This window comes from Centruroides sculpturatus, unplaced genomic scaffold (genome assembly GCF_000671375.1).
Source record: "Centruroides sculpturatus isolate CEXI.00-Female unplaced genomic scaffold, Cexi_2.0 scaffold380, whole genome shotgun sequence".
Taxonomy (NCBI): Eukaryota; Metazoa; Arthropoda; class Arachnida; order Scorpiones; family Buthidae; genus Centruroides; species Centruroides sculpturatus.
Window position 1 is genome coordinate 211,198 of NW_019384570.1, and position 24,569 is coordinate 235,766.

Below are 24,569 nucleotides of genomic sequence, written 5' to 3' on the forward strand. Positions count from 1 at the left end.
CTTAAGAGGTATAGAGTAAATGTTCGGGAGTCTGTTCTGATCAGGGAAGTCTTTCCTGTTGCGGAGGATGTCTAAGATTGTTGGACATCTTCTGTACGTGTGTACGTGATCCTAATGTGACATTTGTTGGTGATCTCCTTATATAACGATGCAACGTACGGATTATTTGTGATGGGGACCCGTGTTTCTCTTCCGGTCGGTTGTTGCCACGGGTGTGGATGGCGGACCCATGTATGGAGCAGTGGTAATGATTAATCAGTCTACGGATCAGCTTAGGGTACCCATGGTTGGTTGCTACATGTTTAATATGTGCTAATTTGGTGGCTAGAGTTCCTGGAGTGGATGAATGAGAAAATGCCCTCCTGATTAAAGTGTTGAATGCAGTGGTCTTGTACTGATGGGTCCCCATCACGTATAATTCATACGTTGCATCGTTATATAAGGAGATTGCCAACAAATGTTGCATTAGAATCACGTACAGAATATGTCCGACCATCTTGGACATCCTCCATAACAGGAAAGACTCCCACGATCAGAACAGACTCCTGGGCGTTTACTCTATACCTCTTAAAGACCATGGGTGTGACAGGAACCTTATTTACATCGGTTCCACCAGGGAGGAACTCTATGGCTCTTGTGGTTTATGTGGCTGACGCTGACATCGAGGCGGCCTTCAACCAAGCAAGGGTCATCATCACCTCTCCCCATTCTGAGCATCTGAGGTGGTTGGAGGCTATTTCCATTTATAAATCTAGCCAGACCACCACATCCATAAATTATAAAGAAGAACTGAATTTGTCCATCACATGGCAGGCCCTCATAGACACCGATCTTTAATCACCAACTACCCGCATCGAATGCGTATGCCCAATCCAACGATTTTACATGAGATATGGATTCGATTCTATTTTAAATATTTATGTTCTATTTTGTTCTGCATTCTGTCGTTTCTTTTTTGTATTGCCTGAGGAAGAACTATTAATGTTCAAAAAAGTTTATGATATTTATCTGTCACATCACCCACACCGGTAAGAGGTTCAAGGTACATGTTGATTTCATCCCAGTATTCTTTGAATGTAGAAGTTTACCATGCATATTTTATACAGGGTAGGCAAAAAGTCTGTAAAAACTATAAACATTCATTAAAAAATTTCAAGAATCATTGGAATGAAATGCAGTTTATGTGGGAAATGTTGTCAGCATGTGGGCTTGTTTCGATAGAAAAATTATTTTTAAGACATATTCTAAAATATGCAAATAATGCAGACTTATACAAATAAAAATATTCTTGCCGTCTTCATTTTCTTCTAAGCTATTTACTTGCCTATAGCTATGCAATTCGAGTAAAAGTTCCACAACTGGATATGTTGCATAAAAAAATTTTTAGAATCATTTCTTTACAATAGGGAAAAATTAGTTCCAAAAATCATCAATAGGTGGTGTTGACATGCAGNAAGAAATTAATTTATATAGAAGAAAACGGTGTAACGAGCCTTACATTGTTAATAACACGAAAATAATATAGGATACTTATTACGATTCTACAGTCTGAGTACGTTCCTATGTAATTGTTTCTTGTTCCGTTTCCAATTACAAGTTTGGATTTGTGGAGGGATGTTGAATGGGATTAAGAGAAGAAAGTATTTTTATAGGTAAAAGACAGATTAAATTAATACACGCGATATCCTTCGATAAGGATAAGGAGGAAATGAAAATTAGGTCACCGATACGAAATTCGTGCACGGTACATTGTTCTTTTATTGGAAAATTATAGATGGTGGGGAAGTGATACGTGTTCTATTATTTTAACGTAAAGCTCACAATGAAGTTGTACATAGTGTAGCATTGGAAAATCATAGATGACAGTAAAACGACACATTGTCTTCAATTGTAATTACAAATTTCCAATTTCGTAAAAAATCCAATGGTTTATAATGGAAAAAATCATCTCCTTTGGCTCGTATTAAATTATAGGAAATACATTAAGGAATAAAGAAGCGTGACGAGAATTTTGTGAAATACTTTTAGCTTTTATCTCGCACGGACGAACACGAATAAAGACGAACACATTAAATGATTCCTTCTTCCATTATGGATGCCTTTCGTTCATCTGTTAAATATGTTAATGTTTGACAAAACGAGCACAAATTCATTTAATGACGTCGATAAAGAACTATTTTAAATGAAATTCGAAGACATTAACCGAAATTATCGATGATGCCGACCCGAGGAATTTTTAAAATTACATTCAAATTTTCGATATTATTTAAAATGTATTAAACGTCAATAAATTGCGTAAAATTTTGGCCTTTGGGGGTAGTATAGATGCATAAATATATATCTTTTTTTTCTCTGTTTGTTGTAGAAGCAATTAGAGAGTGCCTTTATGTTGAACGTTCTTCACCGTTTTAGCTTCAAAACGGTTTAAACTGGACGACTAGACATACAGACACACTTTTTAAAATCATAAATTACATTTGTACATTTCGACGATAATAATTATTCGATGTTTTTCGAAGGCCTATCAGAAACCCTATTCGAATTCCATAAAGATCGCCCGAATTCTATCCACCACCCTCATCTTCGTCAGCATCATCGTCGGGATCATCGTCCTTCTCGCATTGTATCTTCAAACAAATACAAAATGTAGTTGCCCCGTTAACGTAAGTATAATTACTAATACGATCATCTACCAGTCGGGAATTTTAGTGTTTATTTTTTCAGATTTATGGAGTTTCTCCCGTTTCTTTAAGGAGTAATGACCCTAGCAACATCATTACTTGTCGGTGGGAATCCCTATTTTTCCTATTATCGGAATGGCGACGATGCATTCGACATCGTTGCAGTTAGCCTAGATTTCGGTCGTGGAAAATTCCAACTTTGACCTGGATACGGCGATTTCGGTTGCTGCTGTCGTCGGCCACGTCCTATCGTCGTTATTTTCAACTTTTATGCGGGATTTTACGACATAAATCGCTAGTTCTATAATTAATAGAATGAATTTCGTGTAAAAGACGTTAATTAACTTTTAGTCTAGAGTACATCAACTCTAAATTATAGTTAACCTGTAGAATAAAACACTAATGTCCGAACCTTCATTTATATACTTATATCGAGGATATTAGTTTCTAGTTCGATTAACTCTAGAATAACGTTTATGTAGGCGCTGATAACGTCTAGAAATTAATCTCTATAATGTCAGTTTCTACCGTATAGTGTGCATTAGTTACTAATTTATAGAATAAGATATTTTCTAGATGACGATCATTGTTAGTTTGTAGATAAACGTGTAATGGATTATATGAATTTACGTAGGAAAGTGTTGAGAGACGGGTCATAGATGATTATCAAGCATTGCCACGTCAAGCTCCTAGAGACGATCGTCAAGACTTGGACCAAGTCTCTTCCAAAAAGATTCCACTTAAATTGATGTTAGACGGTAAAGCTAATGTAAGTTTTGTGTGTTGATTTTCGTATAAATTTATGCACGTGTAAGCGAAACATGCCTTATTTTTCGCAGTTTTCGTCTATTTTTTTCATCCAATTTGAAAAAAAACATTTTCCACATCTTTCATAATTTTGCTCAATTTTTAGCGTAATCGCCTTTAGAATACAGCAGATTCCCACATGTACGGCTCAATTTAGTGGTGCCCAAAATTCTGTCCCGGGCCAAATTCTACCCCCGAATATATCTGACACACGACTTAAACGAAAATTAGGCCTATTTCTATCGTACGTAAAGTAGCCTATACAAAATATTTGTGGCCCGCCTACCTACGACCCTACGACTTACGCGCGATTTGGCCCAATAGATTGTTGGAAAATCCGTCGTAAAGCGAGTCGCCCGATTTTTTATAAGCTCAATGCTATAAATTGAGTCTACGTTTCTGAAAATGGAAGTTTGGAATGGATAACACCGTACACGAACGAGCAATAAAATGACGGGTTTTTTGTACGCGGTAACCCCCATTTTTTACGACTGTGTCGTAAAAAATAGGGGTTACCGCGTAAATTTTTTCGTCTAGATTTTTAAACGTACAATAAGGAAGCTTATAACATTCGAATGTTTTCGATTTAATGGCGATATTTTTCTTCTGTCAACAACGAATCGCGTAGTAACGAGGGGAATTAATGAACTCGTTTGGTTATTTGTCATTTGCGTGCCATTCGACTGGTTCTAGTATCCGCCCACAATTACCAAATAAATTTGCGCGATTAAAAAGGGGAGAACAAAACGAGGAAGTCGGTTTTTTCTCGAGACGTGTCCTAGAAAAATCTATAATTTAGAGCAACTTCATTTAGCGGTTTCTTGATTTTTTCTCCGTAACATTTTGTCTTATAAAAGTAGGAGATACAAGATTTATTTATGTCCTCTTTTACTAAGTTTTTACACTAAATATATCGAAAGGAAATGAATTTTTCCCCAGTTAAAAAAAGTTTTTAATGGGTCAAATGTCAATATTTCTACTCCATGCTTAAGATTCACTTTTTTTTTAAATGCTCTTTTAATATAAGCGATTTGTTATTTTATAATAATCATCATTGATTTATATATCGGATTTTTGGATTAATTAACTAATTTCGGAACCGTTTTAATGCAGCGCATGATGAAGAAAAATAAAATGTCTCAAGTGAATTGTTTGGTAGAAACCAAGAAAGCCACTCACATCATCGTCCCTCGACCCAAAATGGTAAGCGGACACTTTAGTTTGTTACGTAATAGTAATAATCGTCGTATGGAAGTTTTCCAATGGAAAAAATTAAAGCGTAAAACTGCGTGTAACAACGACAAACAAAAATTAAACCAAAATGTAGGGAGCAAAACAATTTTATTGCGTTTCGCAGTACAGTTTCGTACTGAAGGAAACGATTTGAACAACAAAAGTAATTCTTTTCCTTATTGCCTAATGTTTACGTTACAGAATATCCTAAATTGAATAAATATTTTACCAGAAATCTCATTTAAATCGAGTATTTTTCGTACTTGGATGATAATTAGTCGAAGGATTTGGAGTTTTTTGGTAAATGTGACAAAAAAATTCTTACGACCAATTTTATATTTAATATCCAAGGGTCTCGACGAGTGCAAATGACCTTATACAGACGAACAAAGTAATTAAATTATGGGGGAAGATGCGCTCTTATTTAGATTTTTTGTTGGAATTCGGTACTGGAAGTTTCGTAAGACAGAGCCGTGTTAAGAATTGTTTCGAGAAATTTGGTAAAAAAAATGAAGCAAATTTTCTTTAAATGTTTAGAAGAAATTCGTGAAAATATCAAATAACGGAAAAAAATTTAAACTTTCAGGTAATAACACCATTTGGTAATTTTTCCACCGATCCTCATTTGATTCACATCGCCGGTGAGAAAATGATCTTTTCGTGCTTTGGAGAAAATAAAAAATCCAAGACTAAGAAACCCGTCGGTAAGTTCGTATTTTAAACACAAATTTCGTTTATTTTTTGAATAATTGGATGATTTCTTCTAGTTGTACATAAAATTCATTAATACGGACTCTTCCAGTGTTGTTTCTATAATGTAGTTCTAATGTAGTTTTGTGTGGTAAATTCATTTATAATTTCAGGTTCTCGGGTGATGAAAAGATCGGCCGGAGAATTAGCTTGCAGTTGCCTTTGCTAGTGCCTGGCCGGAAGAATTTCCATAGAAATACTCTTCTACATTCTCTTCGTAGTCAAATATTTGACCACCGTTCAACAATAATAAATCGTGTCGTCGTCGTTATCGAATTATTTAAAAGAAAGTGATGAAACTCGGATTCCAAGAAGAGAAAAACTACTCAAAAAGACCATTGTTTAAAGGTTAAATTTTCGTTAAAAGTACAATAATTGTTAATAAACGAGATCGATACGCAGTAATAAAAATATACTAACAAAATAAATAGTTTAAATACGTAAAGTTTCTTATTAATTAAATTAAACTCTCTTAAATATCAAACGGCGAAGTTAATTAGTAAATATCTTAAGCTCTAAACGTCGAATAGTTTGCATTTTGGGAGTAATTCGGATCGATTTGAGTTTTTTCGTCGGGAGAGTCGGCCATTTTGTCGTCGGTTGTCTTGAAAAAAGCTCCGTAGATTCTTTGCGTTATAAAGGCCAGAAACAAGGGGCAAGGAGTGAGAGCGTAGGCCGTTATGGGCACCACTTTAGCCAAATTGGCATCGGCGAAAGAAGGAAACGAAAACGATATCAGCACCAGCGCTATACCCGCGTGCTGTACCCCGGTATCTACGGCTACGGCAATGGTGTCTTCTGTGGAAAAAGCCATTAACTTGGACACTATTATGGCTATGAGGAATCCCAGACAGACGTTTAACAGCGAAGCCGAGGCGATTTGCCACGTGATCATCTTGAAAATGTCCAAATAAGCGAACAGACCCAGAAGACACAAATAAATTGTCATGATTAGCGTCAGCGGCAAGAGCAGCCGTATGGCTGTTCTCTGTAATTTCGGGAACAGGTATTGTACGACCAGGCCTATTGCCACCGGAACTATCATGGAAACTAGGCTAACTACTAAATTTTTTATGGGAATTTTCCACGTGTTTTTGAATAATTTTTTGCCTAGAGTCAACATCCACATCGGAATGAGACCTGAGAAAAAAAAAAACAAATCATTAAGATCTTCCCGAATTTGAAAAGTAGCCTACCGATGCGTTTGTAAATACGGTAGGCCCACATTCAAATTCGTATATTCATAAAGATAGACATTAATGGAATGTAGTAAATATTAGGCGCATATACGCGTGCAGGGTGATTCGAGTCTCCGTACGGAGGCAAAGGAATAAAAGCGCTCAATATTAACTAGGTGGGTACTACAGGGTGTCCCAAAAGTTTCCTTGTGTGAGATAAGCAAGGAGTCAGGGGTTAATGTCGTACTGACCATTTAATCTGCACGGGCTGGTAAAGCCCGATCTCGGAGTCTTTGGATGGCTAGGAGGGCAAAACGAGTGGGGAGTGCGTCGGTAAGTCGACGGGGTTTCCTCGGTGAGACAGGAGACAGGTTTTACAAATAATAAAGGTTTATTATATAACTAAAGCTAATTTACAGGAGGATGCATAAAGAAGTTACTGATTATTGCTTAGATGCGGATAACACACAAATCTGTCTATAACGGCGATCTAACTAGTCACTATGCCGCGTGAGAGAGTTTACAAAGGTTAAAATGTCAGCATTAGGATTTGTGTCGGTGGATTGACGGAGTAAGGCAACGGAACACATGAGTGATCTGCCAATGGGGTAACTTCTAGCAGAACTTCCCATATGAAAACTGGATCTGTTTAGGTGTTAGACACGCGAAGAAAACCCATGGTGGCCAGCCCGTCGGTCAGACACGAACCAATGACCAACTAACAATGGTTTTATTTATTCGGCCACTGGTGGGCTTGATTTGTGTCACTGTATGGAGCCTTTTGGGACATCCTGTGTTTAACTTAATATTAGATGTGTTACGTGAATTTTTATGCTTATCACGCGCATATAGGTGTTACGAGTACATCTTTTCGGATAGCTCGTATTTAGTAGGATTTACTTGCGATTCATCCTGCGCGTGTGTGGACAAACTGCTTACCCAGAGCCGCTACGCTGTTAAGGAAGGAAACGGTGATGCTCAGATTGTAGTTACCCTTGAGAATTATCGTCCAGATGGTTCCGCCCCCCGGACAGCATCCGTATATAAAAAGTCCGATGCGTAGCACGTCGTTATCGAATAACCATTGTCCCGCCAGATAGGCTGTCTACAGTTACATAAAAGAAAATAAGATACGTTACCGATTAAACTTTTATCTATAATTGGTATCTAAGAAATAATCAAAGAAAAGATTTAATTGTTCGAATCAAAGTCTACAGTTATAAAATCGTTTTTAAGTGTTACGTATTCGTCGAAGACGGTCGGTATACTTACCACCGGCATGATTAAAAATTGGCAAAGAAATCCAACGACGGGAGCGACGGGTCTCTTCAAAATATTCCCAATGGTTTTCGTGCTTATGGTTAAACCCATGTGAACGTAACTGAGAGAAACCATAACGGCTACGGAAATGTCGAACCAATAAGTGATCCATTGAGTGTTTCTCGCCACGCGTACAATCAGGCTTTCGCTCTCTAACAGTGCGGAGTTTTTGGTGATGCCAACGACTGTCACCTCCGTACGAGCCACGCTTTTGGCACGAATGACAAAAGAACCGTTGTAAACTGTTTCCCATCCTTCCGTACACAATAACTGTTGAGGTGTGATCTGTACGACTTCGGGGACCGACGACTTTATTCGTATTTCGACGACGCGATCGTCGTTCGACGTCTGAAACAGACTGAAATTCACCACACGTTCGTTGTTTATCCACATCTCGATCACTTTTGGAGTATCGAAAGTTACGTTTAAAGTCGTCGAGTCGGCTAATTGTATAGAAACACTCAAAATACACGTAAAAACGAAGAGGACGGACGGGATTGACATGTTAAACTTACTAAAATTTCCTAATAACCGACTTTTATCGCGATTTATCGGGCGATAGCGATTCGTTTTAACTAAATGATAAGAAAACAATTGCATTTTTTTTTCTAGTTATATATTCAATTGCAACTTTTTAAATAAGTAGAAAATTAAAAAAGTGTTGGGAAACAACTTTGGTATCGAGATCTACTTGTTGAGAAGTGACGCTCCAATACAAGCCCAACCTTTCAATTTGTATTTTTTCCTTTATATATATATATATATATAAAGGAAAAAATACAAAGAAAACTTAAAATATTTCCTCGCAATTAGTACATCAGTACATCTGTATGAAATGTTTCGTAATACACATGTGTTACGAAATGTTTCGTAATACTCCTGTGTATTGTGAAAATTAAATAAAATTTTCTGTTTTACAAATCTATAATAAGTTTTATAAAGCGTAACTGCGTAAAACTCGATACAGATAAATTCCGCGAGATAAATAAGTCTACATCCTCGCACCTTACACAACTTTTGAATTATGAACTTAACAAATTCGTAGACTAGGAACCAGAGTAGCAAAGGTTTGGGAACAGCTACCGAGCTCGAAAAAATCCCCAGTTCTTCCCTATCGACAGGTGAGAAAAAGGCGCAAGGCCATCTAAGTTTGTTTACAGACCGGTCGGTGACGTGCAGAAAGGAAGACACGTGACAAGAAACCCGTATGAGCGATTTCTCGACACGAGTAGAAGCTATCGCGGAAAATCGTTATGTCTACGAGTGTTGCGTGTTTCTTCTTACTTCTTAAACTAACGACCGCTTTCAACCTGACGTTTCACCCATCGAGTGTGAAGATTATAGAAGAACAGAAAGAATGGGTTAATTTTAATTCGTCGGACGAAACGTGGGAAGGAGCGAAGCTCGAGTTAAAGGTAGACGACGCAGATATTGCGGATATAACAGACAGTGTGGTGAATTACGAGCAACTGTACGGAAATCTTACCGTAGAAGGTAAATTTCTCGGTCGCACCAAAGTTCGAGCGTGTCTGCACTCGAAATGGAACAATAACTGCCAGACGTTACCCGTAACCGTATTAAAAAAGGAGAGGGCGGTAACAAAAGCCTTCATAATTTCTGTGGCTATTATCGTAACTCTCAGCTACGTCAATATGGGTTGTGCGGTCGATCTGACCGTTGTAAAAAACGTCTTGCTGAAGCCGTTCGGCCCTATTGTTGGATTCTTGTGTCAATATCTAATAATGCCATTGGTAAGTGCTTTAATTTTAGAACTCGAACGGAAGCGTGTTGAAACGGGGGTATTTTTAAAACTAACGTGACAACAAGAAGACAAATAGTTTTTCGGGTCGTTGCACTCGTTATAAATGTAGATTTAAGAGCGGATGCGTAAACTTTAAACACCGGTAAAGTTGCCAGGTTGATGATCGATATTGTTAGTTACGTGTGACTAAAAGGGTCTACGCCGTAATTAAATTTTCGTACACTATATGAACGGTTAATATTGTTAATGATATAAATGTTGCCATATAAACAATGTGCTCATCGATACAAAAAAATATTTTGGTCTCCGTGGTACTAGAAACCCATTTTTACATTCTTGGCTGTTATATGTAAAAAAGTATGGCCGTGGGTCAAAAAATGACCCTCCCCAGATTTTTACATTTATCTATTCGGGAGATCTCGAAACGTCGAGAAATGCCAAAAAAGTTCGGTTTTTTTACGTATGTGTGTGAGGTCACGATTTTGTTTACCCTGTTTGAAGCTTAAAACTCCTGCGCTTTTTGTCGAAAATTTCGGAAATTTTGCAGGGATGTTCGTGTATTAAACGGATTGATCCTTTTAAACTTTGGTGGTTAAACGTCGAGGGGATGGAGAGATAATGGGAGTCGTGATTACGGTGACTTTAGTATGGTCGGACTTAATGACGAGTTTACTCGTTATTAGCATTTACAATTTGTTATAAAACCCGTCTTTACCCTCAAAATTAAGCTTTTTGCCATTTTATAATAGTTAAAAAATAAAAAATAAAATTTTTTTTTTAATAAAATATCATAGCGGATGGTGCCATCAAAATTTTAAATGTTGCCGGGAAAGTTAAGCAACTCGTTGACGGATTTTGTCCGGATGTTTATGAGTAGGCGCGTGATTTATTAGGATTTACTCTTTGGAAGTTATTTATTGATAATTACGATCGCGCGTACGCATTTTAATTAAGCGAAATTATAATAAAACCGATAAGAATTTTGCAAATCATCCGATTCATAAAAACTTGTACCGGTGATTAAATTATTAATAAACGAAATCAATTAACGGTACTCGACAAGTTCATTGTGTCAGTAACTTTTACACTCGAGTAATTCTGCATTTAAAAGATTGCTTGGAATTGTTAAATATAATTATTCATAAATTGAAGCGAAAAAATCTACATTTCAAACAATGACTTTCCAACAATTAGGCTACAAAACATCGCTGTGTTTTGTAACCGCTACGATGTAATTTTTGGCGTGTGGTAATAATATAGCTTTTCCTTCTATTTGGTGAAATATTATCACTCGAATGTTTTTTATTATTATTAACGAGACAAAATATTTGAAATATTGCTGTATTTTGAACACTGCGTAACCTATTTATTTAAAACATTTTATGTTCTAATATGGCCAAATGTTCGTTTGGCAGGGCTGAGTGTAGTTCTTATGGAAAGCAAAAGCGGGGTGTGTGCCCACGGAGGTGGGACAATCGCCGTTGACGAAAAGAGCAAAGAGTGGCGCCATTTTCTGGAAATTACGTTGCTCGAAGAATGCGCTTCTTATTTCACTGGGAAGAGATAACATTTGTTCTCGTGTCTTATTAACCGAATTTCAATTGTTTGATGGCTCGAAATGGAGTTTTCTACGGCGATTCCAGTAGCCTATATCTATCGAAACTTAGTTTACTTTTAAAGACTTTTTGAAAAATTATTCCGGTTGTTTATATGTCCACCCCTGGTCATAATAGCTGCAGTTGATTGTATTGAAGAAATTAAACTTGTTCATTTGTCTAAAACGCTTAAAGTAATGTAAATGGAATAAAATATCCTTTTATTTATTTTCATTTGTAAAAATTATTATTTGTTTCTTAAAACAATTTGATTTATTATTTTCAAAAAAATAAATAAATATTGCGATGAAAATTAATTGTATGAATGAAAAAACTTGATAAATTGTAATATACACATCCAGCCGCATTATTTATAAAATTTGTATTTAATATCCAGTTATTTCATTTCTATTGACTTTAAAACTACATTTCTCATTGATTAATGGTTGAAAGTTTTTTATTTTAAGAGTGGTGGCCATATTAACTTCATACGCTTTTAATATGACACGAAGCTACTCTTTTTATTATTATTCCAAACGAACGAAATGTTTGATTTTCTTTTCCTTATAAGAAAAACCATTGTCCCACAAAGTTTATGAAAATTCCATAAAATGACGCCGTGAAAATTCTACAAAACTTAACAGGGCCATATTCCTATTTGTTACCTTAATATTGTAGGTTTATTATATACTGTGTAAGTTAGGTAAGACTGCAGAATTCAGTATAAAATTAAGGCATTTTTCTGTCGAATAAACTAAAATTATTAATTAAATTAATAAAATTTACTTTCAGATTGCCTACGGAGTTGGCCATTTGTTGTTTAACGATCCGGTAATGCGGTTAGGATTGTTTACTTTCGGTTGCAGTCCCAGTGGAGGGGCCAGCAATATCTGGACGGTTTTACTCAACGGAAATCTTAATCTCAGTTTAACTGTCACCTTCATTAACAACGTGCTCGCCTTGGGTAAGTCGATACGAATTTTCATAATTAAAAAACATTCTCACGCCATCGTAAATAAAACTAGTTCCAACATCTGTGGATTGAATGTAGAGCATTCTGATTCCAAACGAGATATTTTACTGTCGAGTCGACTCGCTATGTTACGTGAAGGTTAACTACTATACACGCTTACGCACATTTATGTCACTAACGTCTATTTGTCCATTATAATTACAAGAATAGTCTTCCTTCAAAAACAAATTTCTTTTTAAAAATATAGAGTTTTCTTTCAAAATTATATAAATATTTTCTATTTATATTCTTAAATATAATATTAATATTTACCCATTTATGTAACAGATGCATAGATGGGAATAGATAAACATAGCACCGTTTTATCGGTGCTATATTAAATGACAGTTACAATTAAAGTGTGTAGTGAGGTTCGTGTTTTATTGCGCTGTTTATTAACGTTAGATCAGTAATGGTGCAGTCTAATTACAATCTTTTTTCTATTTTAATATCAAATAAAATCGTGTAGAATTTACAGAAATTGTTTGGAATGTTTCTTTTGCGTTTTGGGACTGCCATTGTTTAGATAGAAATTATTTATTAGTATTTTTATAAGCTCAGTTAATACGTTGAATTAAATTATAGTATTTAAATTAGAAATAACTTAAAAAAGGAATAGAATTTTTCTGGTGAGAATAAGCGATAACCTATTTTATATTATGTACAGTACAATGAAAATAGAACTACTCTATTTTTCTATAAGTTCAAATAGAGTATCAACGTGAGAATTGATGTCTGTGCGGTTCATATTAATTAATATTAATTATCAATCGTCGAGGGGATGGAGAGATAATGGGAGTCGTGATTACGGTATNCGCCGCTGTTTGTAGGCATTTATGAATGACGGCGAAAAAAGATGGCGGCGCCCGCACTATCGATAGTATCGTGATGGAAGAATCTATAATTCTAAAATGAGCTTTTAGAGGCAAAAGAAGGGTCCCAATTGTAAAATTTAACCATTAAATGGTTTATTTGTTGAAAGAGCGTTCGAAGTAGCCACTAAAACAATTAGAATGCTCGCGCGGAGTTACGGGGAGGTATAAAAAACGCACCCTTTATTACATTTCGTGTTGTACGAGGGTTTTACCCAATTCCCGAACCGTGTTAGAGTGAACCCGTGCTATAGAAGTGCCGCGTTATACGGAGGTTACCTGTATTTCCATTCGGAAGATGACTGGAGATCTATTAATTAAATCTATCCGCAAATTTTCTGGAGCTTTTTCCGCAACAATGTCAAATGGACGTGAGAAAATATTAAAATATATTCTCATAAATTTTTAAATATGAAAATCTCTCTTGAAATTCTCTTTTACTAAGAGTAAATGAGTAATTTCTTGTTCATATTTAGAAAAATGTTTTTTGTCACTATTAAATTTATGTAATTTTTGGAAGGTGGATCGTAGTTTTTGATTCTAACTGACTTTTATGAAGTTTGGGTTTTGCTACGAATGCTTTTATATTTTGATAACGGTCTGTGGTCGATTCGTTTTCACCTTTAAGCTGCTTATTACGTTTGCTTAATTTCATTGTGATATTTGTAAGGAAACGTAAATCCAAAAGCCACCGTCCGTCATATAATTCGGGAACGTTCTGGTCATTTTATTCATATATTTTAAGGTTGTATTCGTACATAAAGTGTTATACATCGTATTAATGTATTTAACTATGACTGTGATATTTCACTGTAATAAAAATCTACACGAGATCATTACTGTTTTAAAAGGCGTATTGAACATAGCAGGTATAGATAACAACCGGGAAAGTCAAACACAAAATTATATGCTTAAAATTTGATTTTTCCGGACTTTGACACTTTCAAAGCGATAATTAGGCCTATATATATTTTTACGCTGGAGCAGTTATTGTTTCTGAATTATTTTTATACAAGTTTTTTAATTACGCATCTCTGAATAAATATTCGAATAAAAATTACCTAAAATAATTAATTCATATTCGTGTGTATAATAGTATAATAGTTTGAACTTCCAATGATTAAAACATTCTTTTAAATATATTTTATCAACTTGCATCGCCATTTGTTTGAATTCCTTTACATATGACTACCTTCATTACAAATGTTGCCGGGAAAGTTGCTGGATTACGTAAAATGTTTCTNACGTCGTTATTTTTACAAATTAATGAAGTAGATGTGGTAGTTACTGTATATATAAAAACAGGAATTTTATAATCTTTATAAAATATATACACATTCCCAATGAAAATCTAAAAATTCCATAGTGTCGCGTAATGTTTAATAGATCATAAATCGCGATTTAATACTATACATATACTGCAGAGCGAGCCTAGTTGTAAAAGTAAATACTTCTTAATAATATTATATAAAATAAATTTCTAATAACTTTTGTAAGAAAAAGGTTGACCGATTTCATGTAAGTTAAATACACAAATGATACTAAATAATATTGTTTAATTAAAACTAGTAATGTTACAGATTATATCATAAAACTATTTAAAAAATCATAATTTCTATTTAAAATATCCTTATTTTATGAACGAAACATGGAATATTTCGAATGAATAAGTAATTACATTGTATTATAAAATACTATTTGAAAATGTATTATATTTACCACGTGTAAATTCATTTTTACCCCAGCCGGATATGGTACACACCGTACCTGCAGCGTAAGATGCATTTAAACTAGGCAAACAAATGGGTCTTACGTAGGGGCTAAATGTGATTCCGTGGCCAATTTTTTCTTTGATTCTGACCATCGCAATATCGTTATCTAAATAACCACCTAAATATCGGAATAACCGTATAATTATAAGATCATTTTCATTTTAATTTAATAATTAAATCAATTAATATTTACAGCACCGGATTCGAAGTTTTCATGAATTTTAACATATTTGATTTCAAAATCGTCTTCGTATTTATCAATTAAAGTCTCATCGTATTCTCCAACTCTAACTATATATAGAGAAGGTGCAAAATTTCTAAAAAGAATTAATAAAATTTAAACTCTAGATAAATCTATAAAATATTATTTTTACTATTAAAAATAAACTAAAAATGAATATACAGTAATTAGTTACTATTATTTTTACTATTAAAAATGAATATACGGTAACTAGTTAAAGTATAGTTAATCGTAGTTAAAGTATAAATTAAAATAAAGCTGATTTATTCATACCTGAAATTTCGTGTCATTACCGTTGTTAATACAGAAGTTCTGTCTTAACGTATGAAAAGTCTCACCAAGTTTCACGTACACACTACTGCAAATGTTCGATGTGGGCGCCTTTGATGACTCGACAGTCGTTTCGAGTGCTGTGGCATTGGGAGCCGATAACGGTGTCTGTCTCCAATGCCACAGCATCCGAACGACCCGAAACAAAGCCTCTCCGAAGGAGTGGTATTGATATCGGAGAATATGCTGGAGTGTATTTGGACAGAACTGGACCGTCTTTGATAACTGCCGAGTCACCAAAGGCGCCCACATCGAACATTTGTAGTAATGTGTACGTGAAACTGGGTGAGTTCTTCTGTTTTTTCGTGTCATTACTGTTGCCGTATGTTATTTCAGGTATGAATAAATCAGCTTTATTTTTGCACCATATATTTTGAACCCCATAACTAACGCAATAGGAAATAAAGAAAATTATTCTTTCCCTACGATATTCTATTTATTACTAATACGCATTTAATTTTAATTGTACTAAATTTTAATAAATAATTTTATCAACATTTTTCAAAACTTTACCTGAAACAATGAGCAACTGATATGATGAAGAATTCCGAGAGAATGGTTCCTCCGCACCAATGAATACTTTTTTTACCAGTGGTTCGTATTCTTAAATCTACTTGCCACGGATAAGTACCGTAAGGAGCAACCCAACCGCCTATTATTCTTTCGTGTGTTTGTATCGTTACGGACCGCTTTTTATCACTTCCAGCAGAGAAATCGGTAGTAGTAACGTTGAACGTCGTAGCTATACCGCAATAATTATCTTCTAAAATGAAATTGACTACATATTTTAAAAATTACGATTCGATTATTACCAAATATTTCGATATCTATTATAAATAAGATTTTTGAATAAACTCGCCTTTTTTCTTAAAAAGGGAAGTCTCAGAACACGTAACTCCGGCATCTTCTTCATGATTACAATTATTTTGTCCCCATAAAGCGCTTGGGCAATCTTGTAAACTCTTCTCCGATCCTTGACATTCGAGTTCATCTAACCATATTTGTCCAGTGCCAACTCCAAAAGTTCTTCCTAGATGAGCTTTAGCTGGACCTCTAAACAGAAAAGTCAACCCGATCATTTCTATTTCATATCACAATTGAAAACAAGAAGCGTGAGGTCTACACGTGTTAATTTCTCAAAATTTCGGTATTTGCGTTTGTACTCACGAATAACCTAATGATCTACATATGACTTTTGCATCTTCGTCATCAAACAGATCGTCGCAAATCGTTCCCCAAACGCCGAACCTCTTAATTTCAACACGACCAGAGTATTTATTAGGTCCATTGACGAGACGTATTTTCAAGCTATCTAAGAATGAGAATTATTTAAGTATACATTTCCTCTTTTATTTGTATTCTGCTAAGAATATTTTTAAATTTAATGAAGAATTTACCGTTACATCTGTCTTCTGCTTCATCGCTGTTATCCATACAATCGTTTTGTTTGTCACACAGAAATATATTACGAATGCATTTGCCATTAGAACACTGAAACTGATCATCTTTGCACTCTAAATAACCATAATAGTAAAAAAGAATTGAAAAAAATTCTAAATTTGAATTAAATAAAAAATAAATTTAAAAAATTGTTAGCAACCCTTACCGTTAAAGTTTGAAAAGTTATAATAAAGTTTAAATTGACTATATAAGCAATAACATTTAATTTAATGTAATTTTATAATTTAATTTAATTGATTTATAAAGTGATAAGTTACCACAGGTTTCTTCATCCTTTCCATTAGTACAATCGATGGTTTTATCGCAGACCCACTCAGAACGAATACATCTTTAAAAAATTAATAATTGTTAAAAATAAAAAAAGACAATAATCTATATTTTAAGATATTTATTTAATTGTAGAAATAACTTGAAGTTACACTTCTATCATTCTTAATTGCAGATGTTACCAGAATAATATGGATTAAGTTTAAAAAATTGTAAATTCTAATAACGAGTAAACTTTTAAATCTGATCCCAGTTGAGATATGACCCTCTACCCCTCTATATTCTTTCCTCTACTCATTCTTCAAAATGTAATAGCACCAATGCCTTATATATAGAAGTATTCACGCCAAATTTCAAAAATTTTGGTCCATAGGGTTCTGAGATATAAAGCAAAATAAAGGCCAACGTGTACACACTATTTTGTTCCTTTTTTTTTTTGATGTTTTTGGAAGCAGGGATCTTAAAACGTCGAGAAATGCAAAATCATTTTGAGTTATTTGACAAATCAAATAGATACAAATTGAAATTAATTCGGTTCTTACTCATTTATTTGACATTGAAAAAGGTTCTGAGGGCAGCTCGAAACTTCTTTATTTTCTGTAAAATAAAAATGAAATAAATGCGGTGCACTCTCGTTAATCCGAACTACGGGTACTTATTATACAGAATTGTTAGGATTAGTGAAAAGTTCGAATTAGCGATGCTATATATAGAAAAAGAAGCGAAAAAAGCTACAAGGAAGGTTAGAAATTTACAACACTATTTATGTAAAATGTACTGTACATATTAATTTTTTAAAATTTGATTTGTTGTTAATGAATAATCTATAGTTATTTTTTATTTTTGAGTGAAATAGTTAGCGGAAGAACAAACTAAAATGATTCTGATTAAGCGAATCTCGGATGTACTGTACTGTAATAATTACCTTTACAATTCGGAATGTCACAATATTCAAACTTTCGCTTAGATACAAAACACCACGGTAGTTCGTCGTTATCTGGATTTCTACAAAAATTATGCCCAAAAAGTGTCTGCCAAAAATTAAGAATATTTTAATAAATTTCTGTTTTATATTAAAATAGCTTTTTTCGATGAAAAAATATCAAAATTTCTATAAAGTGAGGAGAATTTAATAAGATAGAAATTTAATAAGTTATCAATGTAAACAAGATTAATATTAATTTTACTCGCCTCGTAACGATTAGGAAACGAATTGCGGACGACATTAGCGATACGTTGGTCATTCCAATATAAGCACACTTCTCCAGTTTTTGTTACATTTATTGTTCCTTTAAACGGAATATTTTTTGATTTAATGCAATCTACAAGAGTAATAATTATTGAAAAAAGACGTCGTCATTAAAAAAAGTAACTATAATTCTCAAAAATATAACTTAAAATTTAAAGGTCAAATATTTTAATTCAATTCAGACATTACGAGTGTTCTAAAGCATACAAGACATTACAAGTGTTTTTATCTCTTGTAAATACTAGAATAGAAAGATTAGAGAACAAATTCTTATAAGAAACCAATATATTATTATTAGATTTATCGATTTAAAAAGAATTTTAAATTATTTCCTAAGAAGAATTTAACTATAATACTTATTTGTTCCGTCGCTGTTCTTTCGATTGATAATGAATTTGTAGTCTGTAATAATATCAACGTTATCTGAAAACATATTTATTTTATAATATAATATATTAATAACACGCAACATTATATTATAGCATATTTATACAATTATAATAGTTTAACTTGATATCCTAAATGTAAGGTTCAGAGAGGACACGTGCCTGCTGTCGTTTTTGGAGAATGTTGCGCGATTACTATTGAGATACAAATGAAAGTTTTGCGATATAATCTGATACGAACGAATGATATAAATTAAATTAAATTTATAAAATGAAAGAATAGACTATGCAGAGACATATGTACTGTACCAACACAGTTAATAAGTTAGGTGATTAGGTATTATAATAAGATACCAGCACGTCAGAACCATTATGTTCTCTTATCAATTACATGGACATTACGAAACGTGCATCCTTCTAATTAGAAATGGGGATAAAATAGTAACGTAAGTGGAAATTTATCACATTTATATCAATTTTACTATAATTTACCGTATATAAGCATATTTGTAGAACTATTTCAAGCACTTTTGAGACTTCTAACCTAATTTTTTTAGATGCATTATACAAATACTGTATAGATATAAAATAAAAGTACTATAACTAATTAGTAACAAGCACTAAAAAGGCAAAGACACGGCCATAGCCAAGTATATCCACGCATTAATGCGGTCCTGCTTATTTGTTTAAGAATTTTAAACAATTATTTGATTAATACAGAATTCCCTTATTACTAAATAAAAAGATTCGTTTTATTTAGTAATTCGTTGTAGTTATAGAATTCTAGAAAAGAAGATCAGTGCCTGTATTAGATGAAAGGGATCTTCATTTTCTGCTTACTTGTTCAGTGATTAAAAACAATTTCATTTAAAAGACAAGAAAAATATCTTCCCAAAATGTATGTAATACATTTTGGGAAGATTTTTTAAAAGGGATATAAGGCTTCAAAAAATGTTAACACTAATACGGAATGACTTGTTATGCCGAATTTATAGTGGTAGTTTCCTCTGCACGGTCTTCCATCACGTACAAGAAGTCACCACCCAATCGTGTACTTTTAAAAAATGTGATCTTATTACCCCTGCGAAGTGACTACGAACCTCCATTTTTTTAAAACACCCTACACTTTTCCATGTAAATTACAAAACATTTCACTAATATTTCAAACATCTCTCTTTTAAATACATTGTATTACATGTAGATAAAATCTTATTAACTTATTAAATAGTTTCATTAAAAGGATTGCAAGGATGTTGTGAAATAAATATTTTAAGGAGGAGTTAATTACGGCTTTAGAAAGATATATAATAACGAAGCGGTATTAACAATTATCTTAACATCGACGAAATCGGTATTTTATCGGCATTTCTTATCGCTAATTTAATACTTAAATTAATTTGATTATTAAACTTATCGTATTTTTATAAAATAATTAAATTTAAACTTACGGTTGAAAAAATTACTTGGAATGACGTCAAGACGAAAATAAATCCTATAATAAAATGGTGAAGATAATAAACTTGATATTTATTATCTTTCATAGTTTTGTAGAATTCAAATATTTCAATTTTTCACCCAAAGATTTCAAATTTACTTCTTTCGATGTTTCCTTTATTGAAAATAATAGTATATTTCAATATAGTAGTTTATCTTAATAATATATTGATATAATGATTATAGCATAAAATACATTTTAAAAAATTTTATTTAAATTTTTAAAGAATATTACAGAGAGTGAGAATAATATGAAATCATCACATCGACTTAGCATTCATTTAATATTTCTTTATAATACAGTACTCACTGTATTATAAAGAAATATTAAATGAATGCTAAGTCGATGTGATGATTTCATATTATTTTAATTTAACGGGGGTCTTAAAAGTCTCTATGCGTACGGGAAAGTAACACATTTTAGCATAATGTAACTTTATTCACAAAACATCCTTTAGATTAGCAAAGCTCCCTTTTCTGGATGCGGGATGCGAGTGAACTTCGTAGACTTTCGTGTGTACCGACGTATTTGGTAGCCTCCCGTACACTAAATACTAAATAATATATACAAATGATATCCAAATTATTCGGATATCATTAGCATATATTTAAAATGTCTGCATTAAACAGCAAATAAAGATTTGCGTCCTGCATATGAAGACTTTTGGGACACCCCGAATTATTCTGTCCAACTCTGAATTATAAATTTCTGAAAAAATAACAGAATAATACATTTCACAAAAATAAAATTTCTATACAATTGCAAATTATATTCAAAGATATTCGTATATAATATATAATAAAATGAATGTATGTTGTAGGTCTACGGATATCGATGAATGAATCTTGCACTTTATAATAGCAAATTTTAGCACAGCCTACCTAGTAAAAATATATACAAAAGTTAAAGAATCATAAATATAAATGTCAATATATTTAAATATAGGAATATTAATATCTGATTAACAGTAGTTAATTAATCGGTCTGAAAGAAATTTTGCAAGGATGATCGCAAGATTTGTTTCAGAGGAACAAAACGTACGATTTGGATCAATTAACCAATAGATTTAGTATGTTCTTTGAATCGATTTGTTTCTAATTATATTTCTTCCTCTATCTTCACGATAATAAGCAGGCAAAAAAGTGAAAACTCAAACTACACTATAAAACGTGATTTTCCAAAGAGTACACTACCCGCATACAGTTTAAAGGAGCCATCTCTTCGCGCTGCTGCGTAACGACCATTAATTAAAACAAATCTTCCTGGTATAAAAATACTATGGCTTTACGAAATTGTTATTCGAGAAAAACAAAGAAAAAACGAAAGAATAAGAAAATCTCAACAGGGGAAATTGTCCTTCTGCCCCCTGTTTGCAGACGCCCTTGGATGGAACACGGCATATTCGGGTCAACCACCCACGAAAATTTCTTAGAAACCGATCCAGATTTTACTTGGGAAATTGTTCGAGTTTATTGCTTTGACTTTTATCGTCAAAGCAATTAACTGATAAATTTATCGTGAGATCCCAAATGTTCAAAGAAATTAAATTATTTAATTGCAATCCTTGACATTTATTAACAAGATTGAGAAAAATACCGATAGAATTTTATACAATAGTGCAAAATTTTTTAAATTTAAAGATAAAATTTTTGAAACGACGCATAATTTGTAATCTTTAAACGAGAGAATTCGCGAAATCGGAGAAAAATTATACATTTTAGATAAAACTTCTAGAAAGAAAACGCATCATTGTAAGAATTACGGGAACTTTATAGAAATAATTGACGCTTTCCAGTAAATTAAATACTAATTGAGAAAAAAATGAACGGCATTTATTTATTTATTTACTAGCAGATATATGTTAATAATAATGTTTGTAATTAACAATCAGTGAGACTGATGAGCTTGAGGCCTTAGCAAGATTAGCAATATTTGGTTCAAAATTTCTAAGTTTTAGGTTTAAATCACCCGAAATTTCCACATTCGAGTTATTTCTCTGTTTGGTTAAGATAGAATTATCATGACTGAAACTAGCTTCAACCATATACGAACTTGGAAATGCCAGCGAGAAAGGATTTACCATATACAAAAGTTTTGTATATTTTTGTGTTACGTTTATATTCGTCCAGAAATTGCTGAAATTTAAATTTTAAAAAAGCGATTTTTCTTCAAGGACAGCCAATAATTCAATAAGTTCATCTTGCAAGTTGATGTGGACGTTTTCGATTTGAGCAGAAAATGGCATCATAATCTATTCTACCATATCGATATTTTCTAAATCTGCGAAGCGCTGTACTATTAAATCCATTGAAATAATATTCGAATGCCATCTCCTCGCTGTCAGATATAAAGGAGACCTGAAGATAAACTTAAAATTTTTTCCACGTTTGATGAAATAATTTGTGTATCCATTCATATTAACGCATTTTTTATTCAAATTAATGTAAGGATATTATTTTTTCTTTGAGTGTAACTGCAATTGTAGTTCATTTTACTCAACGTAAGTCCACGCAATAAAAACGTACTACGATGATTTATTTTACAAATTAGATTAATTTTTGTCAAATAAATGAATGTTTACATTGTCAATTAGCGTTTAACGGAGTTGCACGCTATATAACCCTATTCAATATTACAAAATTTACTATTTATATTGTTTCGTATATCATAGGAAAACGACATTGAAGATAAGACGGTATTTGACATCGATCAATTTACGATAAGAGCAAACTACGCGCCACTCCCAATTTCTTCTTATCGTTGAAGAATTCTTAATGCGGGCGATTATAATAAAATCTTGTATAAATTTTTATATTCTTTCTTTCTTATATGTGTGTGTGTGTGTGTGTGTGTGTGTGTGCTCTGTTAGTACATATATGATTTAGCATATAAGTTATTTATAACTCCATATTTATAGCCAAACAACATATTTTTAGTTACTTTTTACTAATAATAAATTAGATTTCTTATAAGTTTATATTAAGTCTACTTTATACGAAATATTTTACATTTTACACGGTATAATGAAATATGTTAAGAAAGATTCATTTTCATTTTAAGATTTACCTATTTGAGAACGAAAATAGTTCTATTAAAATGTACAGTTTTAATGGGAAGAATAATATAAATATAACAGATAAATAAATAACCGAAAAACAATATTTAGCATTGTAATACAAAGAAACTAATACTTCGATCCATCGATATACGTTCAAACTGCACGTTGTTTGACAAAATTCTTTCACTTCACATAAACGACATATATCGATTATTGTATATCTCGTACAGTAATCGATATTTATATTATATATACACAAGTATATTATATATACTTGTGTATATATAATATAAACTTATAAAGTTAATAAGAAAAAGTAATTTTTAAAGTTAGGCTTTTATAAATTTTGTAAAATACTTAGAATTTGGTAGCCTTTTAGTAGCAGGATATGTGATAATTTCTTCCTATTTGTTAACAGGATATACTACTACAAATAACAAAAATTAATATAATAATAATAGAATTTTACAAAGCAGTCAATATTTTATCTGATTACTATTCTGGATTCCAGTATTCTATAAGTTTTGCTAAGCAATAGCTTATCTTGTACGTTGATTGTTTTAATGTCACGAAAGAAAAATAATAAAAGCTTAAGACATTTTTAATATTAATTATATTTATGGATTATTTCGGTTCTAGGGTTATAAATAAAATGAAATATAATGAAGATTTAAGAAAATTAATACTAATTAAATAATGAATAACGATTATAGTAAGCGAGACAATCCACGAAATAGAATGAAAATTTCAGTTATTTTTAAAAACAATTATTACAATGATTTTACGATACTTAAATGTCCGAATTTTTCATTTAATCGTAACTCTATATATTCTATGTAAAAGAATTCTTACCAAGTGTCTTATAGTAACTTTAAGTCAACTATTGTTTCGTACGTAAGCGCGAAAGAAACTCGTTTTGTCTCGTACTCGGAGGTTATGACCGGGAACTCCATCTTACCTTTAACTGACAAATTTCTTCACTTTGATAACAGGAACTGTTTCATCTTAAATGACGTCATTTCCTTTCTAGTCAAAATTTTCGGAAATCTTTTCATTTAGACTAACGTGTCGTTTACTCATTATACTTATTTTATAGATAC

At 32.7% G+C, this 24,569-nt stretch overlaps 3 protein-coding genes across 9 annotated transcripts in view; 1 reads left to right on the plus strand and 2 right to left on the minus strand.

The window, feature by feature from the left end:
- Positions 1 to 5,943: 5,943 nt before the first annotated feature.
- Positions 5,944 to 8,669, minus strand: LOC111624154 (ileal sodium/bile acid cotransporter-like). Of its 2 annotated transcripts, none has more exons than XM_023366951.1 (3): positions 7,922 to 8,669; positions 7,643 to 7,754; positions 5,944 to 6,611 (listed from the first exon to the last, which is right to left on the minus strand). In XM_023366951.1, exons 1-3 carry the CDS (start codon positions 8,567 to 8,569, stop codon positions 5,980 to 5,982), a joined length of 1,392 nt encoding a protein of 463 aa, XP_023222719.1. In that variant the 5' UTR covers positions 8,570 to 8,669; the 3' UTR covers positions 5,944 to 5,979. The 2 variants fall into 2 exon arrangements, with proteins under 2 accessions (XP_023222719.1, XP_023222718.1); XM_023366950.1 differs by having other exon boundaries at positions 7,589 to 7,754.
- Positions 8,670 to 8,932: 263 nt separating this feature from the next.
- LOC111624160 (ileal sodium/bile acid cotransporter-like) overlaps positions 8,933 to 24,569 on the plus strand; it is a 17,141-nt gene continuing 1,504 nt past the window's right edge. Inside the window, exons 1-2 of the mRNA XM_023366963.1 lie at positions 8,933 to 9,720; positions 12,119 to 12,290. Coding sequence (XP_023222731.1) covers positions 9,223 to 9,720; positions 12,119 to 12,290 — 670 coding nt within the window. The 5' untranslated portion in view covers positions 8,933 to 9,222. The remainder of the gene's footprint in view (positions 9,721 to 12,118; positions 12,291 to 24,569) is intronic.
- On the minus strand, positions 14,861 to 24,454 carry LOC111624158 (neurotrypsin-like). Of its 6 annotated transcripts, none has more exons than XM_023366956.1 (13): positions 24,428 to 24,454; positions 20,365 to 20,525; positions 18,887 to 18,953; positions 18,473 to 18,603; positions 18,207 to 18,312; positions 17,824 to 17,878; positions 17,272 to 17,342; positions 16,951 to 17,067; positions 16,721 to 16,865; positions 16,413 to 16,606; positions 16,067 to 16,331; positions 15,181 to 15,299; positions 14,861 to 15,100 (listed from the first exon to the last, which is right to left on the minus strand). In XM_023366956.1, the coding sequence occupies exons 2-13, from the start codon at positions 20,455 to 20,457 to the stop codon at positions 14,895 to 14,897; spliced, it is 1,569 nt and encodes a 522-aa protein (XP_023222724.1). In that variant the 5' UTR covers positions 20,458 to 20,525; positions 24,428 to 24,454; the 3' UTR covers positions 14,861 to 14,894. The 6 variants fall into 6 exon arrangements, with proteins under 6 accessions (XP_023222724.1, XP_023222728.1, XP_023222727.1 ...); XM_023366960.1 differs by having other exon boundaries at positions 18,473 to 18,570; positions 24,322 to 24,430; XM_023366959.1 differs by having other exon boundaries at positions 16,067 to 16,316; positions 24,322 to 24,430.

Excerpts from the sequence above, each read along its gene's own strand:
- LOC111624154 (XM_023366950.1), bottom strand. The coding sequence starts at position 8,569 with ATGCAATTGTTTTCTTATCATTTAGTTAAAACGAATCGCTATCGCCCG. Across the intron at positions 7,755-7,921 it reads AATTTTTAATCATGCCGGTG|ACAGCCTATCTGGCGGGACA; the intron begins GTAAGTATACCG and ends ATGTAACTGTAG. Across the intron at positions 6,612-7,588 it reads TAACAGCGTAGCGGCTCTGG|GTCTCATTCCGATGTGGATG; the intron begins GTAAGCAGTTTG and ends TTTTTTTCTCAG.
- LOC111624158 (XM_023366956.1), bottom strand. The coding sequence starts at position 20,457 with ATGAAAGATAATAAATATCAAGTTTATTATCTTCACCATTTTATTATA. Across the intron at positions 18,954-20,364 it reads TCCAAGTAATTTTTTCAACC|ATAACGTTGATATTATTACA; the intron begins GTAAGTTTAAAT and ends ATATGTTTTCAG. Across the intron at positions 16,607-16,720 it reads TGTAGATCATTAGGTTATTC|AGGTCCAGCTAAAGCTCATC; the intron begins GTGAGTACAAAC and ends TTTTCTGTTTAG.